This window comes from Halictus rubicundus, chromosome 14 (assembly GCF_050948215.1).
Source record: "Halictus rubicundus isolate RS-2024b chromosome 14, iyHalRubi1_principal, whole genome shotgun sequence".
NCBI classification, from domain to species: domain Eukaryota; kingdom Metazoa; phylum Arthropoda; class Insecta; order Hymenoptera; family Halictidae; genus Halictus; species Halictus rubicundus.
The window spans coordinates 12,210,840-12,225,243 of NC_135162.1; the positions used below are offsets into that span (position 1 = coordinate 12,210,840).

Here is a 14,404-nt window from a genome sequence, read left to right on the forward strand (position 1 = left end):
TGCTTTCGATCGAACTTACACACGTTTGTACATGCATACCAGGGAACGCTTGCGCTCAACTTCGAGCGTTCGGTCTCTCGACGGATTTGCCAGGGAAAGATCGGGGGCCATTGCGTTCTTGCGCGCGTTCTTTTTATCAACTTTTTCTGGCCCGTGAGAACAAGCAGATTTCTCGGAGAGACATAGCATAGCATTCTCGTGCGCTCGTCTTCGCGAATGGCGCACACTCTGGCGCGTTTCTTCTCGACCCGTTGTCGCACCGACTAAACCCCGAAAATGTCGAAACTATTTCACCGGACGATTCGTGCGACAAGAAACGCTTGTAATTACACTTTTCGACATAACGTATAGAGCACGTGTGACGCGTCCGCTGTTTTCAATGTCTCAAAGAGACCGTATAGATTTTCCGATCGAAACACACGGTACACGGTACAGCCTCGTTTATCCGAACTAAACAGGGGAACATAAAAAGTACAGTATAGCGTATCCGACTTCGAAGGATCGTTGTCTCACGATTGCACGTATTCGCGAAACAGACCGTTTTTCCCGCATCGTTACGCTTCGCTCGAACGAGATGCGCCTTTCGAACGGTATGTGAAAATAAACAATAATATTTAGGACAACGGAGTCTCTCGGAATTTATGGTGCGAGCATCTTCGAGAGAAATGCTTCTAGAACGTCGTTCGTATGCTTTATGCATCGACCGGCACAATGGTGGGAACCAAGCCCACGTATCTCTACGGCTCACGGAAGTCGATTCGCTTATCCGAGCCAATGGCAAATTTTTTTGCGCAGAATTCCATTTAAGCGAGAATAGAGGGGTTCGCCGATGTTCACTGTGCCGAACGCGGGCTGCGGTTCAAATCTCCGAGCGATCTATTTTCTCGATACCAATCATTTTGATCGTAAACGACATTGCTCGATTCAAAGAAATGTTTCGAACGATAAACGTATTTTCTTCGTTCAACGAACGGTCAAGAAAGACGCTACAATCATTAAATTGGAAGATACTCTTCTAAACTATGTACCACGAATAATGTTCAAGTATGCGCGTGCATCGATGTCACCCACTTTCTAATGTCTACAATTATAAAATGTAGACGTACACAGAATAATAGCATAGATCGAGCGTACGATGCTGTCAAATTAAAGGACATTGATCGCGTTATAAAGCAATTTCTGAATGTCATGCACCGTCCGTGAAGCTGTTAGCAAAAGAAAAAAACAAACAAATTGTACGTTAGAGGTGCGAACAACATTATAATACATAGACCGAATCGTTGACTGCTCGTTCCACTACATGTTGTTCAGCACGACACGTGTTCTTCCATGACGACACGAGAGAAATATTACAAGTACGCTTTGCCGCGACAGTCCATTGTACGTAAATCCTGAAGAACATACCACGCTTGTCATCGTGTTAACCTATTTGTTCATCCAACTCCGTTGGCAGAAAGTTTCTCACCATTTACGAATTTTTGATAAATCGTTTCTGACATAAAGGAAATGAAACGAAATATGAAAATTACAAACACTCGAGGGAGACCGGTGACAGCAGAGGTTTCCGTAAAGCCTGATTTATCTTTTTTCCCGTTAGCTGCTGCTTTTTCATTGATCGATGGCTTACAAAGTGAAAATTACCTTATCGACGATCGCTGTGTTTACATTTGCCTTGGCTACTATTTACAGGACTATCCGAACAAAATTCCGGCTCGATCTGAACGGCCCTGTGGACGATAAATTACGAAACGAAATGCGCGGCCATCGAAGCGGAAGTGACGCGATCGCGATCGCGCACGCTTCGGCCTAGTATGTGCCAGCGAATTCCCACACTCGGTGCCACGCCGATCTCGCCAAAGGCGAGAGCAAACTGTGAAATTATATTTTCGAGCAAATTAAGGTACGTGCTTTATCGTTGGTTCGCCGGGCGCTTATACAGGCCGATCCGAGGAAGGTGTGGTGGAAGGATAATGGCCCGGCTAGCTGACGTACGTACTCCACTTAATATCGGTAATATCTCTGAAAGAGTTTCACACCGTTCCTCGGTGTTTACCGCGCTCTCGAAAGGTCAGCCCGATCGAACGTTTTACACGTGCACCTGTGTGGCTTAACTTGCCGCCCCGCGCCGCGCCGCGCCGCGCAGCACCGCGCAGCGCCGCGGCAACAATAGCCGGGGCCCTCTCTTTTATTTTGGCCGATGAAGAGATTAATAACGTTCCGCGAACCGTTCTCAGGAGAAAGTATTCGGCGGGAGAATAGAGCCGATCCTGCCGGCGCGATCGGGTCGTGTGCGGGGTTATTCAAATCGAAATACCACTAGGAAGTCTTTTCCACGACTCCCCGGGGGAAAGGACTCTGCGATTCGCGGCAAACCAGGCCGTCATTTAAAATCCTCCCCGGGATTCGTTGCGCAACATCCGCTTCGGAACCGCTCCGACTGGCCTCTGCCCTCGCAGAGCTTCCTCGCGTTTCGTTCCCGCGATTCGAGGACGCGACGAGACGCCGAGACGTTTCGCTCGATGAAATCAAGTTCAAGGTTTCGCCGCCACCCGTGGACAACCACGAGTCTGACAGGCAACGTCTCGATACAAGTGAAAACTTTGGAACCGAAATGCCAGCTACATTCGCGGACGCTTGCTTGCTCGTTTCCAGCAAAATCGTAACTACAGTAAAATCTTGATCCAAGGCGAACGGAGCTACACGATCTTGGTCGGTTTGACTATCCCCTCCACCGAGGGTATCTCGAGAGCACGCGACACAGCATGACATGGCACTACAGCGACATAGCGTACAAGTGTCTTGGACGAATCCAGTTCGCGAGGTCACGCCATCAACGAGAAGCATTGTCATTAAATTCGCGAGACTTCGTTACGAAGAGTGACTTTCGAACCATGGAACAAAAATTGATTTGTCCGTGAACGAAATCCTCGTAAAATATATCCCCAAGGATAAATTCGGTGACCCGTCGCCGACCATTGTCCTGATCGGTGGCTTACACGGTGAATTACCTTATCAACGATCGCTGTGTTTATATTTGCCTCGCCTGCTACTACTATTTGTGGAACTGCCTGGAAAAAATTCCGTATTTATCTCAACGGTCTCGTAGTTGGTCAAAAACGACCGTGCGGTAATTACAAGCTCAACGAAGCGGGCCGAGACCGTAGTGCGAAAGTGTCTTAATCACCTAAAACAAATATCTGGGCAGACATAACGTACTTTACGAGACAGATATATGCCGGTCGCTGACCGAAACAAAAATATCGTTGCAGATAATCGATTCGCAGCTGCAGCGGCATGGCGGCCGCCTGGCGTGAGATTTCCATGCGTTTAATTCATACTTACGCTCCCGAATCGAGCAATAAATCGTTTCCTGGTTACAAGGCGCGCATACACGCGAGAAAGTTGTTCGCTCGCGTCCGAAAATGATTGTCGATGCGGAAAAAGTAACGTATCCTGCCGATCGCTCGAGTTTCGAGCCTGGAAAATCGGTCTTGTTGCCTTTGCAGTCGCGTCGCTATTCAATACTACGTATATGTACCTACTCTGCCGCATTGAAAGGACGCCGCGCTGCGCCGCGCCGCAACCGCTCGCGTTGTGTCTTGTGTCTGGCGAGCATAAATACCTTTTCTGCATCCACGCCGTTCGCTTTACATTGCAAATCGAAATGCAAATGGTTCAGAAAAATAATCGAAAGTTTACGGGGCATAACGGGCATTGCTTCGCTATTTCAACGAGCAGCTTACCCGCAGAACTGGCTTAGGGCCACACGCTTTCCCTGCAAACATTTTCTTCGTTTCTGCAGTCTGGACCAACGGACAAAGTCTGCTGGTTCGACGTGTACTCGATATATTCTCTTTTCGTCTAGTTGACGAAATGATTTGTCACTGTGCTTCTTCCCCGCGCACAGCATCTTCCCCCGCTCCGATTGCACCCAAGCAACAGATATCTCGTAGTCGATAACACGCTAGAGGTTATCGATAAAAATCGATGGATTCGACAAAGACGGTTCCCATGCCCGGGGACACACTCGGGTTCGAAATAAAAGTATCAGAAGTGGGACAGCTTTTGCACGTGCATCGAGGAGGTGTACCCGCGGAAACAGATACGCGTTTACGAAACGGGAAGAAGGGAAAGGAAGAAGAAGCGGCTGCCGCGCGGAGTGAGAGTACCCGAGGAAAGATGCTCGGCACCGGCGCGGCGTCGCGTCGTCAGGAAGGGAATTACACCAGGTGAAAGAGGAGAGGCATTCCGCAAGGGAAAAAGAAAGAGGGTCGGGTAAGAATGCAGGTGGTAGGGGAAAGGAACTCGAAGAGAGGGAGTTAGGTTAGCGGTGCGGATGGGCATTCGGCGTTTGGGCTGCACACGTTCCGCAGCTACCTAGCGATTCACAGAAGACCGGCTACCTTCGGTGGAACCGGTTGCGGTTCGATAACCCGAGTCCACCGCCGCGAAGAATCGTATCACCTGGATGGACGCTCCCGAACGAGCCGAAAATCCACGGTCCCGTATACAAGCACCGCTCGCGACCTCGGGTCGGCGAAACAGTTTCGCGGCCGGCGAATCGTGATATCGTGATATCGTGATATCGTGTTCGCGTTCGTTCGATTCGGCTCGCCGCGCTGCGCCGCACCGTGCGCATTCCCGGCCGCGCGGTTGCGACTCGCAAGTGACACAAGTTCAGAGAGTGAATCAAATTGGAGGCGTTCCCGCGTTGTAATCTGTCGCCGCTCCGGATCCGGATCCGAGATGAACGGGCCGAGCATGGACGTCGTCTGGGACCCGCAGACGCAGATCAACTCGTTGGAATCTTGGGATTACTCCATCGAACTCTCTTGTCTTCAAGGTCCGGAAGGTATATCGAAACGAGACGTCGTCCCCCGACCGAATTATCGCCGACCGTGCCGTGTAGCGCCGAGTTTGTAAAATTTTCTCCAACGTTTAGTCGGCGGTCTTCTTCCCGCCGCGCTGTCGCCTCGTGGAAACACGACGAGCACGGTGACACGTGGAACTGGCACAGCTGTCCCAGGACATTCATCCACGGTTCCCGGTCCTTTCGCGACGATCGAATTCGAGAGTGTAGACGCCGCGAAATTTATACGCAACGATGATCCACGTCCGGTGCTACGACCATGTAGAACGTATTTTCGAACGCAATTCTATTTTACGCGACAATCCCCGTTTAATGTCCGCAATTCCCGTTTACATACCTGTTCCGAATCAAATTCGAAGTAACGTGCGGACGCTGAACCATCAACATTCTTTCGCGATTATCACGTTTACATCACCAATTTCACCGTGCTCTCGTTCCCAGTAATCGGATGTTAGCGTCGCGGTTCTACCTGTGGTTAAAAGCTAATGTCAACGACACTCGTGCGTAGACTGCGGAGCTCTATGCGAAATCCAAATTTTCTTGCAACTCGACTATATTTCAACTCTGATTAAACCAATAAAAAAGAGATCAACTATATTTTTCCTCTAAAACTGAAACAAATTGGACCTCGCACTACTTCTACAAAGTTCAGATTCCAGATTCCAACCGCATCGAGCATATATGGGCAGACATTCGATAACGATTATCCAAATATGGCAATTTGAAATAGTTTGATAAACGAACACGTTGATTCCGTATTATCGCACGGTAAAAGTGAATGCCGAGTTAATAGGTAATAGAATGTCCCGCCATAAATGAACTGTTCCTTCCTTTAATACAAAGTGCATTTCGAGTAGTCGTTTTCACGTAATTAGGTATGTACTTGATCTTACATGGTTTGTTTCTTAGTCCATATATCTATTTAAAATAACGGAAGATGGTAAGGGGCCCGATTACTGTAGCTGTGCCAATTAAATCGAGCTAAAATAAGAAATTACAGAAACGTTGATTTCTGGATAAACTGGCTCTTATAAAATCGTCCGCGGAAGTGGGAATTTGCATAAACGTATTCGCAGGCTGCTTGCAACGCGATAGAATTTCCCAATGACAGTTGCTGGCGTGAGAAAAACGCGGTTAACAACGGGAACGACGCGTGACGGCGTTATAAACGAGCGAAGGTTAAAAGGTTCGTAGACCGAAGGATTCGATAAAAGCATGGCGATCGTCGCGTCGCGTCGCGTCGCATCGCGTCGCATCGCATCGGCGAGCATTGTGGAGACGGGCGACAATAATGACAGCAGGGGATGGTAAAGAGAGAACGGTAGTTGGGTCGTTCGTGCCCGGCACGAAGGTCCTTGGCCCTCGCTGGAACACACGGCTGTGTATGTACGTTCGTTGCTTGTGGGCTCGTTGGATTCGAAGTCGTCGCCTCGTCAGTTTCAGGACGACGACGACGACGGAATGCGGTAAATCGGACAGCTCGCCTCGCCGTCACCTGTTCACCTGTTTTCAACGTTGGCCTCTCGTCGTATTGGTCCGATTCGCTAACATTTCAAATCGGCCGAGTTTAATTAATACCAGCTCTACTAATCGTTATCAGAAAGTAAAAACCAGCCGCTATAACTGTTCCGAACTTCCAATTAATCCGCACGCGATCTATTAAAATGATGAAGCACTAGGAACACTCCAATTTTCCATGTTACACACACTTCCAATTTTATAGACAATTTAGTAAAAAGGATGATAATTGAACAGTTTTCGTGTGCTAATTGACGAATTTACAATACCAATGCAGACGGGAAAGCAGCCATTTCTACTAAAACTTTGCGTGTAAATAATGATACAATAAATTACAGACAATATTGCTGTACTCGTGAAAGAAGATAATGGCGTGAACATGCTACGGAATATTACTTGTTAAATGCTAACGTGTCTTTTAAAAGTCAGAATAAACAATAAACGAGCTAATCACTTTTTATTCCCCTAAATCTTTCCAAATTTAATTTCCAAACTTGGCAAGTTTTTGTAATTGTCGATGACCGAGTGAATAGCTGAATTTGCTTAGATAAATTACTTTTAATATGTTTGATGTTCTTAGTGGAATTTCCAGTTTATAGAACAGTTGTATAATAATGTTAATAATCTTACGATTGTCGTACGATCATTTTTTACGAAAATGTCAAAGTTTAAATCTAGTCAATTTTTCGAGAATCAAAAATACAATCAAGTTCAAATACTTGTTGGACCGATTGTAGGTGCACGCAAAGTCGCCAGATTAGGGGAATTGGCTTGAATCGAGGGGAATACAGTTACCCCCTCTTCTCTCGCTATCTCTCTCTCTCTCTCTCTCTCTCTCTCTCTCTCTCTCTCTCTCTCTCTCTCTCTCTCTCTCTCTCTCTCTCTCTCTCTCTCTGCTAGTACCTGATTAGTCACGTGACATTGCGACACAGGTAGAGTGGGGAGACAAGTCTTAATCTGGCGACTCTGGTCAGTGCGCATACAATAGGAGTCTGTAAATCTAGTACCGCCGCCTTAAATAGCACTATAAAACGATCATTTAAAATATGAATAAATCTAATTGACTGTTATCTCTTTTTCAGATCTGCAGTTAGCGGCAGAACTTGGCAAGACACTCTTGGAACGGAATAAAGAGCTAGAGAACATCATTAAACTGCACCAGTCTACCATCGAGGAACAGGCACAAGAAATCGAGGTAATTAAATACTAACTGCGTTACAATAGATTTACGTCGATTGTGTTTTATTTGAATAACCAGACGTACGAACTGTTTTCAGTATATGAAAAAACAAACCGCTGCGCTAAGAGAAGTAAATGATTCACGGCTAAAAATTTATGAACAGTTAGAAGTGAGCATTCAGGATTTAGAACGAGCTAATCATCGTCTTGTAATAGAAAACACCAGCGACAAAAAACTTATCAAAAGGTACGAACAAATAATCTTTGATGCGGGGCCTGAGTCGCCTGAGATTAACACTTGTCTCCTACCCTTCCCCTTCCCCTTCGACCCTGAGAGAGGTGGTAACTGTATTCCCTTCGAGTCGAGTCGAGTCCAATTCCCCTGATCTGGCGACAACAATGTGTGCGGGCCATGAAAGATACTATGTGAAGGGAGCGAGAGCCAGAATAACGCATGGTTTCTCCGTAATTCTCATTGACAGCCAATGTTCGACGATCGAGACCCTAGAAGCTCGGTGTGAAGAGCTCCAGAAGAAAATCGACGAATTACACGAACAGCATGAAAGTCGACTTCGGCAACAGACCACGAGTCAATCGAAGAATACCGCGCAAACACAGACAGCACTATGGAAAGCATCGGTCACGCCGGGTGGCGGCACACAAGAGGTATTTCATATTCATAGAACTCATTTCGCAGGATATCTCAGATAACTCGTCCGATTATCGGCTGCTGTACCGTTTACCACTGAACATTATACGCCGATGAATCTGACAGTTTGATCGCTGAAAAGAGAGTCGCCGTAGAGCACTACCTGTTCAGATGCGTTCAAGTCAATTTTGTTTCGGCTAGATCGGATAGATGCTCTCGCAACGGAGCGAAAGGAACTGTTGTCTTGAGAGAGAGAGAGAGAGAGAGAGAGAGAGAGAGAGAGAGAGAGAGAGAGAGAGCTATGCCAGTTAAACCATATTGAATTATGAAAATATTTTCAGAACGCTACCGAACCTGAAGCAGAAATGACCGAATTGCTGAGACAGTTGCAAGACGCGCGGAATCAAAGAGCGAGGGAGCACAAGAAGGCAGCGGACCTTGGCCAACAACTTGCTACCTTGCTCCAGGAGAACACTGCTCTCGAAGAACAGATAACTATTTTGCGCAGCAAAGCGCAAGATGTGAAGAACCTACAAGAAGAGATCAATGCGCTCGAAGAAGTCAGGTACGTCGAACGCATCAAATCATGATTTCCCTTATTTTGTTCAGCTATCGTCAATAGACTGCGGATCTTTATGCAAAATCAAAAATGTTTCAATCGCAAGACACAAAAGTCGAATAGAAATTTCAGTCCTCGTTGAATTATCTTATTAAACCGACTACTCATGAATCGTATTATGTTTGCAGACGGGGGCATTTATGTGGACGATGCTTGCGGGGAATGGAAACAAAAACGCACGACGAAATTTCTGTAATGTTGGATCAGGAAGAATGCGACGTCATGAGTATGGCAGAGTCGCTAATTAGCGATAGTCAACGCGATATCGAGTCATTAACGCAGGTAAATTTTTTCCCCTACTTTTCCAGATGTTGTTTGTTTCGCCGATCCTTATCCATGCATGATCACGCGTCTTTTCCTCTTACCCTTTCATCCGTCTCATCGATTTTCCGCTTCCCAAGCTATTTTTCTTTTCGGAACTTGTCACGGTGCAGATGCTGTAACTGTAACTAGTTGTCTAGTGGTCTCTAGATTACATGCAGCGTATCCCACGAACCCTTTCCACCTCGAATATTTCCGTCGTTTAGAATATGAAAACATGATACACAAAACTCGCATGGTATGGAAGGGGAAATATTGTGATGCGAACAAATTTTATATGGGCGAAGGCGTTTCGGAGATTGCAAGGTCACCTTCATCTCTTTAAATAGAATCTACCTTTCGTACCGCGCATCGATAGAGTTTCAAATTCAAAAAATGATCGACATACTGTGATCTTGTCGGTAACAAAAACAATATACATGGACACTTTCAGATTCGCCCGTCTTTTCACATACATACATACATACATACATACATCCTTCGAGTGTCTCGTGAACGATACCCTTAACAATGGAAGTAATCTAGTTTTATTTGCTTTAGGAGAGACTCGCAACAATCATTATGAAATCCAAGGCAAAAAGAGAGAATAAAGAATTTCGTTCCTCGTTATGGACAACTATCGCGTGTATATGGAAAGCACCGTCGTTGATTTTTGTTTTCTTCCACACGATATGGTACATAAAGAACGAGTGCGTTATGCCGTTGTTGTTGAAACCTTTTCGAATACCGATCTTCATTCTCAGAAAGATTTTTACGATCAAAGATCGCGTGAAATTGCTCTAGGACATTTGGTATATTCTATTTTCAACTAATTCAAATCTAAAGTAAACAATGACATTTGACCAGAGAAATCACTCAATAAATAATCATTATTCGATTCCTATTGCGTATAGTAAATAGTAAAATACTCGTTCGAAATACTGGTTTCCATTAGTAGTGGCACATTAATTGGAACCAATAATTTTCTTGATTGTTTTCTCTGCTTAAGCAGTCGATGCGGCAGAGAAGGGTCTTTAATTGATTAAGCCTGAAACAGTTTCTTTTTTCATTAACACAAATCTACATATTCGTAACAGCTACTAGTTTATAGTTTTTGTATCAAAGACGCTTTCAACTCGACATCTTCTTCTTGACATTATTCCGATATTTTCTGAAAGAAACAAAATCAGTTCGAGAACATGTCGGAATGTTAAACATGACGATAAATATTCGAAAAATATTTGAATTCGATTCGCTAAGGTTCGGTGTAAATAAAATGCGATGAATCTTATAGTTGAACGTTTTGACGTTAGTCAAAAATATTATCGAATTTAGTTGGAAATACGATGATGAAAATAATGTTAAACTCTCTGAGATGAAATGATTCTTACAACAGAGCGCAACTGCTCTTTACGGACAACGAATGTACAGGGTGCGGCCGGACGGTTGGTAGAACCGGCCGGGGGATGATTCTACACGTTGAAACAAGTCGAAAAATTGGACATTTTTCGGATTTATTGGTTCTTCGCGTGCTACAGTGTATATACAGCAAGTAGAATTGGTTGATTATGATCAGACGCGTCAGACGATTCCTACCTACCTCTACATACATAATAGCACTCGTATTCGATGCATTCTAAAACTCGATTTTCTCGAAAACGAGGCGTCAAAAGAAAAAATGTTCCTCCTTTTTTTGTTTTTTCTTTTTTTTTTGTTCTTTTTTTTTTACTTACTTTTACATGTAGAATCATCCCCTGCACGGTTATACCACCCGTCCGCTTACGCCCTGTACAATAGCATACGTTGGTAGAATTTTCCGAAATTGTAAGAACATTTTCTATACCGTAAAGAACAAGAAAAGTGTTTTCCAAAGACATAATAAGACTGCTTCAAATTAACAATCTAGAAAGTAATTATTATATTCGGTAATGTAGTCGTTCGTTGTAATCGTGTAAAACCATACAGTAAATTACGTTTGGTGATGCAGTTATCTTTTAGAGTTAGTTTTGCTTAGTTTGTCGGAAATACTTATAACTTGTCTCGTTTATTCGGCTTGTACCATAACCGTATATTGTTAGCGTATCTAGTCGAAATATTTGTTAAGACTCTGTTGTAAGGTGTAAGTGCCAGATTTATATGATCTTAAATAAAGTATATTTTTTCAATAAACACCGTTGCTTTCTCTTATTTAATATCCTATAAATCTGGCGCCTCCTTTATCACAAATCCAGATATCCTTGTTTTGCACATAACTACCCAAAATTTCGATGATTGGAAAATAATTGGAAAGAAACCACGATGAAAATCGATGATCAGAAAATGTCCACGAAGCGTATTTGGCTGACTGCGAGTCTATTTTAGTTTTTATCGAGATATGAAATTCGAATGTTGTGGTTGAAGACCGAATCGAATCGAACCGAATCGAACCGAACCGAACCGAACCGAACCGAACCGAAACGAACAGAACTCGGAGATGCCGAGATACGCGAATACGAAATATAAAAATCTATCGGTTGCAGGACTTGAATCACGAAGACAGCAATTCCATCGATCTGAAGAATCCGTACAGAATTCTCGTGGAGAAGTATCAAGCTCTGTTAGAAGTCCAAAGACGTCCTATGCCGCGGCGGAAGGACGGTGTGCCGGCAATGTCGTTGCAAGAGGAGCTGGAGATGTCGGGAGAGTTCAACAGTTTCCAGAACCCATCGTTGGAGGGGGACTTGCAAGCAGAGTCGACGAAATCGATCGTCGGGAACGGTACGCGTGCCAAATCGGAGATGTGCGGTAAGAAACCGTTCTCCGCCACCCCGACAGACTTCTCCGAGGCGGAGACGTCGTCTTCCGGGTTCCAGGACGAGACCAGCAACAAAATGACGCAGACCGAGGAGAGGCCCGGCTCGTTCCTTTGTTCGATCGCCGACGGCGAGGACTGCAAGTTTAGCATTTACGACGACAACAGCCCGTTCGAGAGCAGGTTCCGTAAAACGCCAGAGTACCGGCAAATATTCAGCCAAATATTCAGTGTTCTTAAGCGAGCGGCGGAAGCGAAGGACGAAGGCGAGAAGCTGCCGCTGTTGGACGATTCGACGAGCAGCACGATCGCCTCGCAGCCACAGTCCTCCTCGGCATTGGCTCAGCAGGAGGACCTGCCCAGCGAAACCACGGACGATAATCAGAGCGTCGTGTCCTCGGTGGTTGCGTCCGTCGTGTCCGAGCCCCCGTACAGGATAAAGACCCCGACTTTGCAACTGAACGCGAGCAACGACCGACAGAACAACGAGCCTGCTCGTCACGAACCAGCGAAACACGCCGGCAAGCTCGAGGGCAAGAAGCACGGCTACCACTTGGACTATCTGAGCACCAGCGTTCACATCTCGAAAAAATCCTCGAGAAAACACTCGAGCAGGAGAGTGGTGCACAACGATCTGCCGCCGAGCACGCCGGACGTGATCCCGACGACGAACGCGAAAATCGTCTCCGCGAAGTCGAACAGCAACGGGAAGAAGAAGTACAGGCCGTTCAACGTCCTCGAGCAGAACAACACCAGCCCCGTGTGCAACGATTTCAGTTACGCGAACAGGACGAAGGAGTCGCCGCGGACCGGCAGACGAACCAACGTGTACACGCGCAACAATAACCCCGCCGAGCAGCACAATAACAGTTTCGAGTACAGGGACTACAAGCCGAGCGCCGCGTCGGAAGAAGTCGCCCGCCTGAAACGCTTGGAGATGTCCTACGCGGAAGTCCTCCGGTTGCCAAACAAGTCGAAAACTTGCAATCGTAGAAGTTAAACGCGTTTTCGCAGTTTTCGCAGACCGACAAAAAGAGAGAGAGACTTTCATACGTAAAACATAGTCAAGTCAGATTTAGTTCAAAATTTGTTAAGTTTAATCGTCGTGCGGACACTTACCCTGTAGAACGGAAAATTAAATTATTTCAGATCGTAAGGTTCAGTATTGGTAATCAGTGCTAATTAAAACGTATTTTGTACATATTTTAGCGAAACGACCGTAGTGCAGCAGCGTCTATATACCGGGTACTAAACTATTTTACAATTAACTTTTTTTATTATATTTTATATTTTGTAAAATCTATATCTTCTTTTCAAGTGGATGTGTGATGAGGGTAACAACAAAGGTACATAAGCAACGTTTAATATACATACATATATATATAGATATACATATATATATAGAGATATACATATATATATATATATATATATATATATATATATATATATATATATATATATCGTCGAATGATCCACCTCGTCGATTCACCAAGATAAATGGAATCGCGTCTCGCAAATCTCTTCTCTCCCTTCGGAAATTTGAGTGATGATGACGGAACAAAAAATTATTTATGTGCCATTCACTACGTCGAATTACAATTGTCAACCAACTGTCGGCTATTTGCTCGCAATTCCCTAGGTAACGTAAAACCTATTTCTGAGAGAACTCGGTGCATGTCGGTAACAACATGTACGGTGTATTAGCGTTTATATCTTGTAGTTGCAAACTACAAATATTGTGATCATATTGTACCGAGCAAATAAAATATTTAGTAGATTCTATCGTAACAACGTGTATTCTTCCGATATCTGATATCTGCGACACAAATCCTCTAAAAACGACCTACATACATATATACGGCCATTGTCCATTCTCACTTCTCCCAACGCCATCCGCAGGACAAACGTTTGTCCTTCTTGGTCGTATAATTTTAATTCTTTTTTACATTAGTTTTTCTTACAAATCGAACAATATATCGAACACCTGAACAAAAGTCGATTTTGAACATTTTAATTGGAATAGTAGTTAAATATAAGAGGAATACTCGTATAAGAAAGTCCATAAAAGTCCGTTTGATGCATCGATCGCTAACGTTTATCAGAGTTGATCAGAGAACCAGAGTTCTACGGTTTGCTATACCATGTATCGCTACGAAAGTCAGTACCAGAGTGATTTGCGAATTTCGAGTGCTCGGCAACCGGATGGTAGTAGGGCGTCGTCCCGTCCCGTCCTGTCTTGTCTGGTCCTTCCCTTGTCCTTATTTTTTCCTCTACATTGAATCGTAATCTTGCGCGCTAAATCTTTCCTACGGATAACGACCACCAAAGTGGACCAGAGACGCTTCCAACATGCTATAATTTGCTTACGCTAACTCTTACAATCCTGAACTTGTTCCGAGTCGGCGTCAGATGCAAGATTGGAGTCGAACTTGAGCTCGTTCTTCGTCTTGTCTTCGCCGGCATGTCCGTGTCGTA

The 14,404-nt window shown here is 44.8% G+C and overlaps 1 protein-coding gene across 4 annotated transcripts in view; it reads left to right on the forward strand.

The window, feature by feature from the left end:
* The window catches only part of Centrocortin (cerebellar degeneration-related protein 2-like), a 49,434-nt gene extending 35,728 nt beyond the window's left edge, over positions 1–13,706 (forward strand). For 2 of the 4 annotated variants that reach the window (XM_076800215.1, XM_076800214.1), the window contains 6 exons: positions 7,471–7,583; positions 7,666–7,814; positions 8,050–8,233; positions 8,558–8,781; positions 8,964–9,117; positions 11,655–13,706. In XM_076800215.1, the coding sequence (XP_076656330.1) occupies positions 7,471–7,583; positions 7,666–7,814; positions 8,050–8,233; positions 8,558–8,781; positions 8,964–9,117; positions 11,655–12,926 (2,096 nt within the window). In that variant the 3' untranslated portion in view covers positions 12,927–13,706. Of the gene's footprint in view, positions 1–4,014; positions 4,853–7,470; positions 7,584–7,665; positions 7,815–8,049; positions 8,234–8,557; positions 8,782–8,963; positions 9,118–11,654 lie in introns of those variants that run through there. The other 2 variants (XM_076800212.1, XM_076800213.1) reach the window with 2 other exon arrangements.
* Positions 13,707–14,404: the final 698 nt, after the last annotated feature.